The 19,108-nt window shown below is 39.5% G+C and overlaps 1 protein-coding gene across 1 annotated transcript; it reads right to left on the bottom strand.

Annotated features, from left to right (window-relative positions):
* Positions 1-789: 789 nt before the first annotated feature.
* On the bottom strand, positions 790-15,291 carry LOC104071212 (macrophage mannose receptor 1-like; the record flags this gene model as incomplete). Its single annotated transcript, XM_009583481.1, has 17 exons — positions 15,231-15,291; positions 13,112-13,510; positions 11,684-11,857; positions 10,545-10,709; positions 10,123-10,239; positions 9,043-9,186; positions 7,480-7,662; positions 7,143-7,297; positions 6,149-6,262; positions 5,319-5,434; positions 4,368-4,525; positions 3,764-3,963; positions 3,257-3,378; positions 2,451-2,538; positions 1,591-1,735; positions 1,084-1,119; positions 790-962 (listed from the first exon to the last, which is right to left on the bottom strand). Coding segments are annotated over exons 1-17 (2,550 nt in total), but the record flags the coding sequence as incomplete, so codon positions are not given.
* Between the last annotated feature and the right edge of the window lie 3,817 nt (positions 15,292-19,108).

Genomic DNA, 19,108 nt, shown 5'->3' on the forward strand with positions numbered 1-19,108 from the left:
CAATGCAATTTCTCACCACCCACACTGACCGACAACCAAATAGCGATTGCTACTTCCTGGAACACGCCTACCATTCATATACTGAGCATGACGTCATATGGCATGGAATACCCTGTTGGCCAGCTGGGCCAGCTGTCCTGGCTATGCTCCCTCCCAGCTTCTTGTGCACTTGGCAGAGCATGGAAGCTGAAAGTCCTTGACCAGTAGGGTACTTAGCAGCAACTAAAAACATCAATGTGTTATCAACATTCTTCTGATACTAAATCCAAAACACAGCACTAGGAAGAAATTTAACTCTATCCCAGCCGAAACCAGGACAGGAGGAAAGGATGGAATCATATTTGTTTTTAATAGTATGAAACTATTTCCAAAATAGTATATCATCATCAGGTTATTCTCTTCCTATTAGAAAATATTCTGGCTTGAACCTTTTACTGAAAAGCTGAAGTCTGTTCTGACAAAAAAAGGGAAAAAGCTTTTATTCAGTTCTGTGAAGAGAATGAGTTGGAAAACAAAACATACTCAGTAACTGTAGCTTTCAGCTAAACAGAGAAAGGTTTTTGAAAGTTGCACCCTAAGAGTGTTCTTGAAAAGAAGCTGAGGATTTGTCTACATGTAGCAATTTGTCAAAATTATGATTATGGTAAAGCTCCTAAGCAGATAAGCCCATGAAAGGTGGCACTGATTTTTTTTGTGATGGGGACCACTTTCTAATATTTCACAAGCCAGCTGAAAAAGGTGCCTCAGTGCAGGACAGAACGGTGCATTTCTGAAGTAAAACATGTTTCTTACATATTTCCAAAGAAAATTTTTTTCACTTTCACTCTCAATGACAGCAAGATCACCACCATTCTTCTTGCAAAAGTCCCTGGCTTTTTCCATAGGCATTGGTTCCTTGCTGAAGTAGTATTCCTTGTGATTATATATTATCCAGTCATCTTCACTAACAATATATTCATAATCTGCAAGGTAAAACATTAAGCAGTCTGTAATAGAAATTAATATGTTAATTTATTTGTTAATTTATTAACATATTATGTTAATATGTTAATTTATTTCTGTTATTGGAAGTACAAGACTTACTGAATGTGAAAGTAGGCTCTGGTTTCAGTGATGCTCCTGCAATGTAAATCAATATCTGAGTATATTACGTTTCTTAGACATCTCTCAATTAAATATATTTATACAGTTGTTAGCATTTTAATTCCAAGGAATAAAATTAATCTTAAGGATTACTCAGTATGCTTATTTTTGTCACAGAATTTCTCAGAATAACTGAAAAAAAAGTGTTACACTCAGCAAAATACCATGCTAGCGCTGATCACAAGTTAAGCTTACAGAAACTATGCGCAACTTTAGGCTGCTGGATTTCACTTAGTCAACATGCTGCATATACATCCCAAACTTACACATGTATCTCATGGATGAATTCGTAGTTTTCAATTGCTTTTATTTAAATGAAAATGTATTAAGAGTTTCATTGTGCTTGCTGGCACAGCTGGCTCTAATACATGCAGACAGTGTGATCTGACCTGGAAAGGATGTTCTTATCTGTCTCTAGAAGTGGCTCAAGGAAGAAAGTCATCCTACCTTTTTTTATTTGGCAGACATAGTCCTGCATATGTTCACAAAATAAATCATTCCAGTTCATATTAGTGTAGCCATTAAACACGCCACATTTTTCATTTCCATCATAATTGTTTGGTTCTCCATTTGCCCATTTTTCAAAATTTACCTATAGTAGAAACACAGCTTTGTTACTATTTTCATTTTAAAGTGAAACAATTGTCTTACATCATCCTGTTAAAGAAGAATGTACTTCATTTGATTTCATGGTCCATCTTGTGCTTTGGTGCCAGACCTTGTAAGGAGAAGGACATGACCCTTGCATAGCATAATGATTCGTCTGTGTATTTATAAGCCATGTTAGTAAGTCAAGAAGTTGTTGCCCTCTTTGTTATCAGGAGAGATTAAGTTCTCCTGTCAAGCTCTAGAAAGAAGTATCTAAGTAGCTTCCTCTGGCCGCTGGGTTGCTTATCCTGCTCTGATGTTTCAACCTGAGACAATCCATCAGTGCTGCCATATGGACTTGGGCCTTGCAGACCTTGATCTGCTTAAGGCAGCGAGGGCAACAAAACCTAGCTTGTGTAGACATACAAAATTACTTCTAACAGTAAATGACAAATGGGAACATAGGGATTAGTACAACCAGATTTGCCTAGATCAAGAGAGATATTCCATCACTTTTGGTGTTATTTCATTACTCTAAATGTCATACTGTTATCTATAACTATGAACTATCAAAAGATAAAAACTAATTCATAGGGTGGAATCAGGTAGTAAAGACTTAAGGTTACTTGTGGCTTGCATAGGAGGAGCTGAGAGAGCTGTCTGCCAAGATATACATGGAAAATTAGACAAAAAGCTGGAACAATAAATTATTTACTCACTGGTGAGCCATCACTCCATATAAATCCACTGTCAGAGTCCAAGGCACTTAAACCCATCCAGTAAGACAAGTGAAGATAATCTCTCTTTCTGAATGATTACAAATATAGACAATCAGACACGGTGTGAAATAGAGAAGGAGAATATATATCATTACGTTATTCTCAGTGTTTTGATGCTTGAAGTATCATTTGAGACAGCCGTATAAAGTAATCATTCAATTCCCATGTGGGGAAAAACACCCTGGCACTGCATGTGGCAGGAAGCAGTGACACACAGCTACTGAGTTAAATGAAAATATATTTTAAGGTCTTGGTTTGACCAAGGAGCTCAGGCATCCAAATTCAGACCTGTCTGTACTCAAAGGCTTGACTTAAACATTTATAAAAGCATATCAATAGGTCAGGCTTTTCTTAGCCTCCCAAATTTTCCCTTTAAATAAGGAAAGAAAGCAGCACGAACTATATCTTTAATAAAGAGTATTTCATCTACCAGTCAACTAAAAATGAGCTAAAAGTACCAGTTTTATCCCTTTGAACTAAACTCAGTTGAAACCAATTTTGATGATCCTTCTTTCATTTTTATGTATGTTCAGGCTACTTCAATGCATAGCACCACCTTCCCAGAGGCCTGCCAAGAAACCCTTTCGCCCACCTCTTTCTACCCTTTTCCTTCTGCCCCTTTGCAAGATATACACCATCTTTGCAAAGTAGAAATTGATCACCAGAAATCCTTTATGTCTTTCAGAAAGGTCATTTTTTAAATTTTTTTTTTTTTTAAACAAACGATGGACTGTGCAGATACTTACAAGCCAGCTATTAAGTTTTGTTCTTCTTCACTGTGGATACATGCCAGATCTCCTCCGATGGCTCTGCAAAAATCTCTTGCACCAAACCATGTTTGCATTTTCTCCCTTCCTCCCTGAAAAATCTATAAAAAATGGACAATTAAATATTGTGCTGGGTATTACAGAAATTCAGGAAGCTGGGCTTCTATCTTTCTTCTGGTCTCCTGGTCTCTAGTTTTATCACTTACTATTTAATTGTGTAACCGTAAGTCTGTGGTCACCTATCAAATTCTATTATTGCAACTTTGCTTTTCCTATCATCTCAGAGTCCCTGTGACTCCAATCTTCAGTTTAACCTACATACAGCACTTTCCAGCACTTCCCTGACATGCTACCTGGGGATGGCTGGAGACATGTTACCACAGACTACCTATCAGGTAAGCAGGCTGAAATCCATCTTCCATGCATACATGAAACACATTCTCATTTGAAATGACAAGCATTTGCATTCAGAAGCTAAACACCTACTTTGAAACAGGAGCTGCTCTGAGGAATGGATTGCCATCCCTCTGGGCACGATGGGAGAGGGGTCGTTGTTGGAGGAGGAGGGGGGGTCACTCCCTCCACCAGCTGCTTGCAGAGAAACATGTTTGTTTCTTCACAGTTCAAAATATCCCATAATCCAGCCGAAGTTCCTGTTATCATGGCCACGCAGCCTGACTCCCTTCCTTCATGAAACATAAAATTTTTAAACCTTATTGATAAACAGCTGCATCTTCTCAAAGCATATGCTACTTAACTAAATGTAACCTGTCCCGGCTGTGTTTGGATGCCAATAGCTCACAGTAGCTCACATGCATTTCAATTATATCATAAATAAATTTTATCAAATTCTTTTTACATTACACTATGAATCACCTATCAAAACCATCAAACAACACAGAGTGAATGATACCAACAGACACATGCAGTCCCAGGTGGTCTACTGGAAGGAGCTACCATGAGCTCTGATTTAATCCCTTTAGCACAAACGGAAAGTTGCAATGTCGTTTTTGCCACTTTATGCCAGCAGAGTTTCAAAATGACTATTTAGCTTCCAAACCCTCACTTGTCGGGCCCCCAGAGCAGAAACTCGGTGGCCCCTGTGGCACGTACCGGGAGTGAGTGAAGGTGACCACGTCCCCGCCGGCCCACCTGAACGTCCCCTGCTCCTCTGTGTCTGAGAGACCAATCCAGAAATACTTTGCTGGATTAAATCCAATTACAGAAGTCACAAAAGCTTGTTCATATCTGTGAAGAATAAGTACCAAACTGATGTATCACATTTTATCGTAATTTGTTCATTTTTTCAAACAGTTCTTTGTAGCAAATCTGGTAAAGGTGATATGGAAAAAGATACGTATAGATTGAAGCAAGGGTTATGATCTTACTTTTATAGTTCTAATTGTCGTACAAATTAATTTTTATTTTATATTTTGGTAATGTAAATCATGTTTAGAATTTAGAGTAATTCTGTTCTCCTTTTGTACTGCACAATGAACAACGCAAGCCAAACAATACTTGTGTTAATGCATATATGTTATTCATTCTCTACAAATAAGTGCTACAGTGTTTTACTGAGCTTTATGATAAGGTCTAGATCTTTAAATCTTGTTGCTCTGGGGGAAAAAATCTACCTTTATTCCAAAAAGGGTAAGTTTCCAGATCTGCCTGTTGCAAAGAAAAGGCTGAAAAGCTCAAATCCAGAAGAATTAAGTAGTTCCATGTTTATCTGTTTATTTTTAGTTCAAGAAGTTTTAAAACAATCTGGCAATTCAGACCTGTTGAGGGGTTGACTCAATTTTTTAATTCCTGGGGTCAACAATAGCGTAGATGTGTAGTAGCAATGGCTTAAATGTTTGTATTGATGACATACAAGCCCCTGATGTATTTTGTAACACTTCTTCAGTTCTGCCATAAATTTTCCAGCAAAGGAGTGGTGTCACATGAGACACTACGAAAAACTGCAAAGTAGGAAGAGATTTCTGTTTGGCCCTTCCATCCTGGTTACACATATGAAAGGACAAGAATTATGTTTCCATACCTGTCTGTCACAGTAGCCAGGTAACCTTTGTTTTCTTCACAGATTTGTTTTGCTTCTGAAAATGTCGCTGGTAACTGCCCGATGGAGTAGCAGTAAAAGCCGTGCTTCATCCAGCCCTGTCAGTGTCCACAGCAGAGATGCACGGAGGGGCTGTCAGATTGCGCAGCACAGTACACTTCCAAAAGCCACGTTAATATCACACCCCAAGTCAAAATTAATTTCAGAAGCCACGAGAAGAAACAAATCAAACATATCTTTTGTGACCACAACTCTGTGTCTTGCTCCTTGATAAAGGACGCACAAGGGGTCTTTGCGAGCGGTGAGCCGTGGTTATGACTGGGAGCTGGCAAGAATGCTCACAGCCGCTTTGCAGCTCCTCGTGTAAAGCCTGCTCTGCCTTCTCATTCTGTAAGTGTAGCTGTTGCAAGAGGCTACGAACAATCTGCGAAACAGTCAGCTCAAATATTCCTGCCTCCTGTGGCAGATTGATTGAACTGAGAAGGCTGCGTGCAACCCAAGACCAGTGAGAATACTGAGATGGATGAAAAAATACTGACACGCTCTGCAGAGAGCAGCTTTTAGGGGTGAAGAGACCAGTTCTGCACTAGGAGAGAGCTGAGTGAAGTGCGTATGTAAGGGAGGGGAAAAAATAAGTCGACCTACATTTTGGTTAAATAAGTAAAATTTTCCCCCGTTAGTCTGAGAAGTATCCATCCATATGAATTAACAGTATTCTAGGGCTCCACCAAGAATAGTTGAAATAATTGACTTCCGTGATACTCACCATCATGGGAGTGAAAGTAAGATGTAATGACCTTTTTTACACTTACTTTCTGGCAGCCTGGGTAAGTAACCTCAGCTTCCCCTGATTCTTCTGCCAAAGGTTTCCTTTTACAGATGTAACCGAGTTTTGTTTCACAAGCACTGTCAGCCCAGGATCCATCCTGAGCATGGTAAGAAGAAATGACAAAAAGAAGTGAAATCTAGAGAAAATCCAGATCCAACAGGAATATTCACCATCCTCAGAAAGAACCCCTCTCCCTTCATGTGGCTGAGGCTGTTTCAGCTCTCTTCCTTGCCTTGATGCTTTCTCCAAAACTCCCAAATAGGGAACACAATAAAGACAGTTAGGGCCACATTTCCTCAGATGTGTAAGAATGAGGGTTGCATGTATTAAAGGTTCAGTGGCTGGTGAAAGGAAGAAGCAAATACGCTGTTCCACTCTATTCTCACCAGCATGGTGTTTATTATGTTCATATAACCAGATGACAACAGCAAGGAAATCCTGGATAAACTAAACATAAAATATGAAAAATGTATTGTTTAAGTCTGTTTCCGTAGTATTATGAGATGTCATTTTATGCTGAGTATAAAACAAGATACAATTTTTTGTACCTAATTTTTTGTGCCTCCAGTGATATGAGCCTCCAAAGTAGCTCTAATAAATGTATATTTTAGGTGTCTTAGGGGAAACATAAGAAAGTCCCTGCTCTAAGAATTGTATACTATGCAGCTATGATCAGTCATGTTGAAAGTGGATGACGTGTTACTTCAACCAATTTCAGACAGGAGATTCGTTGTAACTGTTGCCGAGCAGACCAAGTCTCAGCACAGCGCACTGCTTCTGGAGCTCCACCATACACCTTCCTAGATCTTGCCTCCAGTCTCCCTCCACACTAAGATATTCTGAATTAAATCCAGTTCATAAAAACCTTTAAAACCCCTGTCCCTTTTTGAATTTTTTTTTTTTTTGGTCACAGATGTTTTCCTTTCTGGGGGCACAAAGGACATAAGAAAGTATGGAAGTGGGACAGTGATTTTTACCTCTCCCTTCATAACGATGCAGTCTGCCTTATTTCGTGTGTGGGTTGGCTCTCCATGATGCCACTTGGTATAAGTCACAGGTGTCCCATCACTCCATTCAAAATACATTTGAACCCTGAAGTCATTTAGACCAATCCACAGCTCATCATCTGGCTCTGGGAACACAAATATAATTGTAGGTACGGGTATGTCTTAAAATGGAACAATCACATCTCACACCCGCTTTTGACTGAAGAAGGACTTTTTAAAAAACATTTAAGAACACGGTTACAATGATTAAATGAATAATAGCAACAGTATAATTCCAGATAAAAAAGTGACCTGCAGGAATACTCACTGTACCCAAGCTGAGACACTGTAAAACTGTACTCCTCAATATTATGAATACTCGCCAGCTCTCCATCTTCTTTTCTACAGGAAGACTGGGCTTCTTTCCATATTTTGGGTGTTCTGTAAATTCTATAACAATGACCTGCATAGGCCACCCATTCCCTGGGGCACTTAAAAGGCTTTAAGTCACCTAAAAAAATTATTTCAAACAATTAATGAGCAGTCCTGTTCAGTGCTTTCTTTTAATCAAAAAGAAAATTACCTGTACTGACACAAATTTGAAATATTGGAGTACATACTGGCAGAGGAGAGAAGCAAAAGTCTGAGGATCATAAAGAATACAAAACAGATTTTTCCATCCCAATTGTGCTGGGAGCTACTAAAAAACTCTTTTACAGGATTAAATAAACACTAACTAATTTGGCATGCAAACTTGCAGGGCACAGCTCCGTGTTAAATCCCCCTCAGTGAAGCTCTGCTTACAGCCACGTTTTACAGAATAGGGCGGGCCTCTTTTCCTACACAGGGACTTTTATCTTGGTGAATTTTGAGGGTAATGTATATTTTTTCCCTGGAAACACCAGGTGCTCAGGAGCCAGTTGGAGCTCCTGCACAGCCCAAATCATATATCAGGGAGTCCAGACACATTTATGTTATACCAGATGTCAGAAATCCCAGCTGCACAGAAAAGCCGCACACTTTGTTCAGTGGTTATTTCTTGGTGTGAATTTAGTATGGCCAACCATTTTCCACTGCTTTGAAGTTTCACATGATCTGCACCTATAAAGTAAACTGAAGCGGGCAGGATGTGCGCCCAACGTTGGCGTGTGATCAACCACATTGTTCAATGCTCCCTGGACGTGGTTTTGACCTGTGCAAATTTGTATTCCCCTAGGCAACATCCAGACATGGTTTGGAGGCTGGAATGGGTCAGAAACCGTTCCCAGAAAGCTGTCTGGATGCAGCCAGGATGTACAGGATGCCAGTTATGATGTGCCATTCATCCCCTGAGCCAGAGAATAATCTTATATACTAGTATATATGTAGTTGAGGGAGTCACTCTAGAGTTAGTAGCTTGCTGGGAATTCCCAAGTGAAGTTAACTGCACACCATTTTCTTTACATAGACAAGACCTAGTTTGCCTCAGGTGGAAAGGGAACTCAATTGGGAAAGGGTGGCGGCCCCATATTCTGAATTTTTCATTTTAGAATATAGCAAAAAGGGTCAGAGAGAGCAGGGGGAACATGAACTCTGGCTCACAGATTTTTGCAGAACACATCTTTAGTGTATTTTTCAGAGCACAGGATATTCATTGGTATTTTGTGGTCTGGATAACATGACTAAACACATAATCCTGCCTTCTTTAGTACTCTGGGATCTTTTCAAAATGATGAACAACATCTAGACATCATCTTTAAAATAAGCCAGAAAATTAAAGTGTTCCCAGTGTTTGATCCAGGTCAAAAAGTATAACCCTTTTGTTTTGACAACATACTGTCATTTCATATATGGCATCCTCCCAGTATTTCTCACTCACCGCAAAAAGAGCCCTATTTTTTGATCAACTTACCTGAGGCAATAGTGGAGGAATCTGAGGAGGAGTTTCTCTTTTGGCAGATATATCCCAGTTTCCAATCACATACCTGGTTTTCCCATTTGCCATTCCTACCTTGGAAGGTCCCACATATTTTTCCAGATTCCACAGAGGGATTTCCTTTGGGAAAGAGGCACAACATACAGAAAATCCCTCTATTAACACTGAAAATTTTCACTTCATTACAGGAAGGAACACACAAGTCTTTTGCAGCTGCAAAGCGACCGGTGTATTATTCTTTAGAGTGATAATTTCCAAGAGAGGAGGTGAGGGAGCACCACTGGGATGGCCGAGAGGGCCGACATTTCAGACATGAGACTTGCTCTTCTCCCATGCACTGCTTAACAAGAAATTAAGTGTGTTTGAAGTACTGCAACATATGGAAAAAACTTTATACAAATAAAGCTTTTATATAAATTCCTTATGGGATGATAGCATTGCAAACAACTCAACATCCTTTACTGTTAAACACTGGACATGAAATGCATATTTAATTCCACGGGAGTGCTCACCCTTTGGATTTCCCTGAGGTTACAACAACTATTATGAAAATATGTAATATGGCAACATGCAAGATGATGACTTGGATCCTAAGAAAAGAGTGGAAACTTACTAAGATAATGTACATCAGATAAATGTCATAAGCAGTAACCAAGAAGAACAATTGAAAATATTTTTTATGCAATGTTTCTCTTCAGTTTTTTTTTTTCTCTTTTCTTTACATTCTCTTTAGATGATTTTTCATAGGTTTTTTGTTTGGTTTGAATAATATGCCTGATGAGAAAATTGTGGATGGAAAAAAAATATAGAATGAGCTGTAGATATTTGGTTTTAAGTTTTTTCTTAGATGAGCTGTCTGCTTTTTCTGGGAAATTCAGAATTAATGGCGATCCATCTCTGGTGTGATCCCTATTACTGTAATATCCTACCTTTCCCATAATCCCCTGTAATCTGTGAAAACTCCATGAAACCAAAGGAATTAGGTAACAGGAATTTGGGGAAGAGAAGAGAATTTTGGCCCAGATGCTGATTGTCATTTCAGAAAAGTGCACTTACCTGGAGCCCAGTTCAGGTATCTGAAAGGACTGCCCCCAATCCACTGCCAGCCACTGTCAAGTGCCCTGAAAAGACCAGTCCAGAGCTTCACATTGACACCCAGGTCACTAGTGAGCCCTAAACGGCCAAAAGAAATGAACAGTCAAGTTATCAAATGTCTCTGATTTTGTAAATTATTCAATAAAACTTGAAATAAAATTTTAAAGCGTGGAAGAAGTGTCATAGTAGATTTTTTTTTAATATAGGTTAGATTTTTTCCAATGTTCTAAAAGATTTTTTTGTGAGAAAGTGACAAACTTTTTTAAGAATGTCATTAAGACCTGTTTTCACAACATAAATATAAGTATCCATGTTAAAGCTCTTGGAGCTGACCTTCATTTTAACCATATGCATTAATTTGTTTGGTTTTTTTTTTACTTTACCTAATAAATACATTTCTTCATGAAGGTCTGTGACACTTAGTAACTCTGCATTCTGCTGCTGGCAGCTTTTTCTTGCTTGGTGCCATGTCAAAAGTGACTGTGAGTTTATCTGATAGTGGGTTTCCGTCACAGGATTTGTTTTCCAAAGGTCGTTGTGGATGGTGTCTATAAAACATGATAATAGCAACTTGACAAGATAATCATACTTGCTAATGCAGAAAATAAAATCTTCATTGCAGATTAAAACTATGTAACTGTATGTTTTGCTAAGTTTTTACACACAGTTTGCCCCATATATATACTTTGTCCATTCAATATTAATAACAAATTAATAACATAAGGAATTATTTCTCCTTACAAACCTAATTTTTCTACATTCACCCTGTTCTTTTTTATTTATATAACTCATCTACTTCTCTCAAATTCAGTCCACATTAACCCACTCACTGATATATTCTAACTGTACAAACACATTTCCCTATTCCCTATACAAAAAATCTTGGTCTTCATATCCATTTCTTACCTTGGCACCCCTCTTATGCTCTCCCAGACCTCCCAACACGACAGAAACAATCATTTCCAATGAGATGTGAAGCAGGGGTGAAGGCGTAGGGTGTTTGTGCTGGGGTTACTGGAAAGCTGCGTTGGGTGGTTTGTGGGTGTAAGGAGCACTGGAGCACCGAAAGCAGGTGAACGTCACTGCCCGTGTCCTGCACCCTTCCGTTTGCTCCAGCCCTCCTGTTCTTTGCTCCATCCTATGATACACCACTGTCTCCTGCTTCCCTGTATCTCACCTTCCTCATCCATGGCACTTCTTTCTGCCTTTCATTCGCCCTGACTTTCTTCTCACCTAGTCCTAGGGGTTTTCTCTTCCTTTTTCCATCAGTCCCAGTCACCACCCTCGCAATACTCCCTGTATCTACCACTCTCGAGAGTACTGTAGGACTACTCATCTCTGCTGGATAAACAATGAGAGAGAAGAGCAGACACCTCATTTTATCATTGCATAGCTCACCAGTGAACTAGGTTAGCCAGAATCCAGCTCGCAGTCCAATGTTACTTCCACATCCCAAGGAGATTTTGACCATGAGAGTGGATTTTGCTTAATGCCTTTCCTGAAATCTTTACAAATAAATTACCTTTTAGTGGACAATTTCCAAAAAACTGGTCTTTATCAAAATCTGAAGAAGTTGCACACCAGAGAGAGCCTGCATCATTATTCCGAGGGATGCACTCAGCATACCATTTACCATTGAACTTAAAAGGGAACACGCAAGGTGCACCAAAGGCATTTCCTCCCAGTGTATAGATATCTACGGAGAGAAACATAGAGCAATAGTAGTCAGTTGGTATCAAATGATCACCACAGTATCTGCTCACAGGCAGCTCTCCATGGACACAGTTGAGTTGTGCAAGAGCTCAACACATCAGTACTTTAATACTACAAAGCTTTCCAAAGCTGTTGTGCCAATTAGATATGACTATGGCAAGATATTCAGAATGAAGACTCTCAAACAACCCTTATTTGGTCCTCAGACTAATTTCTGTCTAATTTTTTCTTTTCATTGCTATCTGGACTACTGTGTCAGAAGTGTTCATGACTCAGCTTCTCCTATTACATACATACCTCTGTCTTGGATGATGTTTAGGAACTTTTTTTTTCCCTGTATGGTTGAAGAGGCTTGGAAAGGAGATATATTTTTATCAGAATAATATCAGAATATTTTATTAGTTTTCATAAAAGGAAATTTTATCTTAAATTTGCTGGGAAGTGACCCTCCCATCTCTATGCAGTCTAATTTGCTATTATCTGAACAAAATTATTACAAACTTCATTCCAGCTGGAACTGTTGTAGGACACGGCAAGAATTTCATCCCTTGTTATTTAACTTCCCACCCTACCAGTATCAAGGTAGAAAGGAGGTTGAACACTTCAGCCTGGATGCCCACTCTGCATAGCCCATGAGGGATAATAATGCAGGAAAAGGAGATCTGACTCTCCAGTGTTCCTTTGTCAGGGTGTTAGGCCTTATTGCATCCTAAACTATTAAAGCACTGTTTTTCCTTCCTTTCCTTCCTTGCTTTTTCCAACTTTTTCTTCTTGCTGGGCCTGGGAAACACCAGGTAAACACTGTTAAAAGTGGATCACGTCTATGTTAACTAGAAATTAACTTCTTAGGGATAGGACATGGGCAAACCAAGTAATAGCAACAATAAATATTTAAATATAGCACAATCACCACTTCTTCTACAAGTTGATCACATTTTGAAACAGTCATAGATTTCCTCACACTGTTGCTGTACAAAGAGAATTCCCATTCTCCCTTATAATTACATCATAGGCCTTTGTTATTTTATTCTATCATTTGACAGAATTGCACTTTCCGAATTATGCAGAAATGTATACGGTCATATTTGCTTTGCATTTCTACTCCCTATTTGTAGTCAGCTCTGCTACTGATGTCACTGTAAGAAAAGGGTTGCTGCATGACAAGCAGGCGGTGAAATGCTTTGCAAATAAGGGCAGCCAAGTTACCTAGAAATAGAGATTAATTTTCAGTACTTACCCTCATAGCGCTGGGAGCACACGCTGTCTGTGGTTCCATGGATTTTCCACCGGCTCCCTTTGCCCGATCCTTTGGACAACCTGCTTTTCTTCCCCTTCCCTTTGCCGTAGTTGAAAAATAAATCCTTGCCGTGGGTTGCAAGCATCTCATTTCTACATTCCCACCACTGGAGCTCATTCGTCCTGTTACAGGATTCCAGCGTGATGGCAGCCTCATCGTCCTTGGTGAGCACTCCCAGGCACAGCTTGAGGGCCACGCTCAGCAGCTGCGTGGCAGAGACCCACCTGAACCTTTGAAACTCGTTGTGCTCATCACAAGCAGTAGTTATGACCGAGCTAGAGTTTTGAGCTTGAGCGCAGAGCTTGCTATCTTCATTATAGATTGAAAATATTCCACTATCTATAAAATAAAATGAGAATGCAAACATCTGAGGAGAGATTTCATGGGAGATAAGTCAGTTACTTGCTATTTGGCAGCCTGCTACAACAAAGAATTGAATAGATAGAGTCCATAAAGAAAGAAATCAAGGGAGGTTAATCATCAGTATGAAGGATATTCATCAAAATATTCTTAAATATTCTTGAGATGCAAGCAACACAGAAGCTGAAAATAGAGCTCTTTCAAGAGAAATTGCTCTCTTCACATCCGTCCCTAAAGCACGCTGTTCTCAAAATGCCATTCAAAAATGACCTTTATTAAATTCATGAGTTCTTTAAAGTTCCACCACCACACAACTTATTAAATAGGCTTTAATTTTGCAAGTAAAAGGACTTTTTGCTTTAGAGGTATTAAAAATGGTTTACATACTCAAAATTCAACCATTTTTATATTTGGCCCAGAATGACGTTTTGGTTTTCAGCTCGTCAAGCAAGTGGGGTACTTTTCATTTTTTATTAATTATTTTGGAAATTTTTGCAAAAAAGTCATTTCTTCATAGAGTTCAACTTGTGAGTTTCTCAGGAGGGAAGCCACAACTTGCAGCATCATCACTTCAATTCTGAGCACAGTTAAGCTAAGTAAGTATCCTAAGTGCCATTAATAGCTACACTTGTAAATAGAAATGTGAGACACTGCACAACAGGGCTTTGTTTCTTAAGATCAGCTTCAAAAAAGGGACACAACTTCAGCCTGCTCCAAACCTTGACCATTTTTGCAGCTCACCTTGCATCCCTTAGCTCCCCTCTAAGTGACAGCATCATCCAACTCACCCTGCTGTGCCACTGAGCTTTACAGCCACCCAAGGTTTCTTTGCCAGGGGTGGAACAGTTAAACGGGGCTTCATAACCCCCCACATCCCAGAGCTGCCAGGGAGCAGTCGAACGGCCTCGGTGGTGTTTCTCTGGAAGGCTGCACACCTGAACAAGCCAGACGGCATTTCCCCTGGCACAGCTCTCCTGCTGCAGTGGTTCTTGAGAAGGTTAGCAGAGGATGGGTTAGAGCCAGCTTGGTCTCACCCAAAAACCTGCACAGAATAAATTCTCCTGTAGTGGATTAGATCAGCGTTGGCTAGTCCCTGCTGCCATTCAAGTGATAGCACTGGACTCCCACAGTTCTCTAGCTGGGAGCTTCCTGCGGGAAAGAGCTGCAGGCACAGCATCATTTGTTTTCCTCTCAGCAGTAGGGGTGTCTGAAATCTAACAGACAGAAGCTTTTAAGGTCCTTCCTAAAAGCCATCAGCTTGGAAACAGGATTCCAACATGCAACAATCAGTATGCCATAGCCTATATGAGCTGTCTAAGAAACTCAAAGCACACATCAGCCAGTGGTTCTACGCATGCTGAGAGGACACTGCCCCATACATCTGAGTTGTTCTAACCTCCAATAGAGTAAGTTCAGATCAGCTTTTGTCTGCATTCAGCTGGCTGATTTTCAAGAATCAGTACTGTCTAGGTTATGCCCACATCTGTTGGCATATTTCTTTCACTCATACACCACCTTGAAAACTGGGTTAAGGAAACAGAATACCTATACAGATACCACCAAATTTGAGAGTTGAATAAAACCATTTCAAATTATATGCTGTGACTAGATCTAAACTCACTGTCCACCAAGGAGGACACCAGGAAAGCATGAGAAAGAACTTGCAAACCTCCATACTCAGCAGAGGACAAAGACTTACCAGACATTTGAAGAGATGTACTGAAGGAAAAGAGAAAAATCAGGAGCAGGTAGACAGCCATGGCCAGATGTTTCACTCCCTTCTCCCCTTCACCTCAAATTGATGCTGAAGACCAAATCTGTGCCTTGCAAGAAAGCCCTTCTGCACTGAACTGGATTAACAAATCCTTTCCCCTGCAGATACAGGGAAGTTCTGAGCTGCAAATAAGGAACTGTATCATGTCACATGAGTAATTTTGAAATAATACGTTAATGAATAAACTTTGCTTTCTAAGCTAGTTTCTCTACTGTATAAAAGTTTTCTCTTCCATGGAAATATGAGATGTAAGAGGTAACATATTCGTGAGGATTTTTGGAAACATACCTTACAATTCAGGATCATTATTTTTATAAAGAAGGTGACATGGATGTCTCTTTGCCGGAAATAAAGGAAAAAGGTAGAAAAGAAGAGGAAGATTTGTCTCTATCAATAAATGATGAAAAACGCCAGAGTGCAATGCAGTACTGTGAAAAATGGGTTGGGACACCATGCAAATCAAGTAACTATGACCTTGGAATTAAAGAGAACCAGAATTTCCCCATGTCTGCAGTTCCACAGAAAAGAGAAAAGCTGTAGAAAATAGGACCAGTGTTCTTCAGGAGGCACCTGTCCCTTTTGCTCCATTTTCGACTATATGCAGGAGCAATGTACCCAAACTGAGAGCAACAACTGAAGAAATTCTGAAAAGAAACCACAGATAACCTGTAACTGGAAAATGGTGGATTTTCAATTATTGCTAGAGATGAAAATTAAACTGATAAGGAATATTGCCACATTTTTCAAACTGGTAGTCTGTGAAAGTTTGCACCCCCTAAAGTGTACACCTTTCAGGCATTCTGACAAGATTCTGATTTTTACTTTGAAAAACCTCTCTCCTTTACGATAGGTAAAAGAACTAGAAACACGTAGAGAGTAGGGAAGATAAAACACACTCCCAGGGAAGGTTTACATCCCTTTTTGCATACGGCCCTTGAAAAATCCCCGTTCCCATATCTTCGGGAGAGACTGGTTTGGGATAACTTCCCCAATACTGTATTTGCGGCAAGTCTTTCCTTGAAAATTGCTGCTGTTGTAGACAATGAAAATGTTAGACACCTACATGAAGATGTGGGATCCTGCTTCTATTCTGACTCAGATGCAGATGAATGACTCACTGGGTCTAAAAAGGTACATGAGAATTAGAGCAGAAAAAGAATTACAACGTGAGAGAAAATAGTGTGACCTGAAGGCCAGCAGGTACAGCTAGACCAAAAACATGGAAAGAATGAGAGCCTGAGAAGGACACTGAGACCTGAGGAATGTGGGAGAAAAGAGGGCTGCCTCAACAAAGCAGCAGATGGATTATGAGTTATGATGCATATGCAAAGATGGCTGCACTTGAGTCTGGAGTAAAACATTCTGGTACTCCCCAACACAGGAATGCTTGACTCTGCAACCTCAACTTTCCAACTTTCCTTGCTTCCTTGTTCAGGAGCTCCAGATGTGCAGATGGAAAAAATATTCTTATTTATTATTTAGGCAGGAGAAATGTAATGCCTCGTGGTTCTGCTGTATACAACATCTCAGCACCTCCAAAGCTACCGGGAGGCAACAAGTACAATATCAACAGGGAAAAAGAAACTAGTTCTGTTCTGAAGAAAGATCGGTGTTTGGTGAAGGACTGTTATCGATGATCTGCTGAGAGATGCTGAAAAAGAGTAAAGCGTAGTAAGGTCAGCCACATCTCAGTGTTTGTGTGAGCAGACCCCATCACAGCCCACAAAGTGGGAAAGAAAATCAGAAGGTTGCAATAATGCCCTCCAGCATCTTCCACTTGGCAAGGCACAGCCTGAAATTTTAGAAGTGGCGAGGAAGAAAGGCTGCTGGGTTTTGTGTTGAGTCAGCATTGTTCCTTCGGCAATCTCTGCTCCCAGGCAGGAAATTACACTCACAGTGTGCAGATTCACCACCTTTCCTCTGAAGTCTGAATTCTTCTGGAGAAAAGGGGAAATGAAAATTAAGCACAATGGTATCAAGAAACGTAGCAATGTGCAAAGAGTCAAACCTTTACACGTTATCGAATATTGCCATCAAGTCATTCCTCAGCTGCCCACAGAAACGCATGGGTGAATCCATCCAGGTTCAGCCAGATGCTTTCCTACAGAAGTTAAAGAATTCATTTTCAAAAAACATTGGTATTAAAATCTGAAAGGAATTTTGTGATCATTTAGCCTGCTATAACTTGATATAAGATTTCAATCCAGAATCCCCACATACAGCAAAATCGCAGTTTCCAACTGATTTTTTTTTTTTAAAAAAAAAGACATGCTCTAAACCTCGGTAGAAACATTCTAGCCTAAAAAAAACCCAGAGAGTGAACAACCTTTCCATTTCTCTAGACAGGCTCAAAACACACTGAAAGAGAAACATAAGGCACTTTCACACTATATTTTCATGCTTCATAATCAACGTTTTTTTCTTTCATTTATCTAAACCGCCAGGATCAAACATAAGAAATCTTGGCAGAATCAGAGGATTATGGACATGAATTATTAGTGATCAGTTAAGAATTTTCATTGCGTTTCTATGCATCATTTATGCTTCATCTTGTTTACCGATAAATTATTTTCCTTGTTTTTACAGCAAAAATATTTCAGAAAAGCAAGATCCCAATTCCCCTGTGAATGTATATTTATGCAACATACAGCCCAAAACTTCCGCTACGTAGTGGCATCTACTCAGGAGACAAAATAAGAGATCACAAGAGCAACAGGGTGGTTCTAAGGCAACTGGGTGATCCCAACAGGACTAGCAGCCGGCAGTAGAGAATGGCTGAAAGAATTGGTGATGAATCAGAATACATTAAGTAACAAATTATATTGCATCCATATGATTATGAATAATTTCTAAGAAGACACACTACTTTTTTTCAGTCAAACAGAGCAACATGGATAATTTCCCCAGCCCAATCTTCAAAACTTTTTTTATGTAGTCTATCACTTGTCAGGAATATTGCAGCTTAGCAGCAAGAAAAGAGGATGTAATGCCAGATCACCAAGTGATGTTTGGTAAAACTATTACACGACAACTCAGTCCAGGAAAGATGGAAATAAGATGAGGGTGTGGAAAGAGAACAGCAGTTTGGAAACTTCTCTCTCAATTTTTCTTGAAATTGTATGATCAGTTTTGTCACAAGTATGACCAAAGGAATGATAATGTTAAAAACCCAGGACTGGACTCTGTATTCAGACAGTCTAATAAATGAGTCGCCATCACTGAAAGGTACTAGCTGGGGAAAAAAAAAAGGAAAAAAAAAACAACAAACACCCCTCCCCCCCAAAAAAACAAAAACAAAACAAAAAAACCCAATCAAACAAAAAAAACCCACCAAACAACCAAACCCAAACAAACAAAAAAACCCACCAAAACAAAAAACCAAGAAATCCTGTTTTTTTTTAATTACAAGTCCCTACGTAAAATTTAATCTTATATTAATTAAATGTTGTTTAAAGTGTTCAAGGTTGGTTGTTTCTCTATGTTCCATTCAAAAATTCCTATTAGATTCTGTGTATAAAGTATCAGTGCTCATCTTCAGCTTACATGGAACTGTAATGATTTCCTGTGCTGTAAATGCCACTGCTTCCATGTTTGCTTGTTTTAATGGGAAATTTGCTTCAACTCCATTGTATTGCAATAGGAGGGACAGGAAACCATGCAGCTTAAATTTATTCCTCTTCTGAAAATCTTTCAGGTCTTTTTCACTCACACTATTTCTAAAATGAGCAGGCCAAATAGATCCATCTTCAGAGTAGAGCTTCTGATTTGGAACCTCCTCTATTTTTTCTGTTCCGGTTTGGACA

This window comes from Fulmarus glacialis, unplaced genomic scaffold (genome assembly GCF_000690835.1).
Source record: "Fulmarus glacialis isolate BGI_N327 unplaced genomic scaffold, ASM69083v1 scaffold16790, whole genome shotgun sequence".
In the NCBI taxonomy this organism is placed as follows: Eukaryota; Metazoa; Chordata; class Aves; order Procellariiformes; family Procellariidae; genus Fulmarus; species Fulmarus glacialis.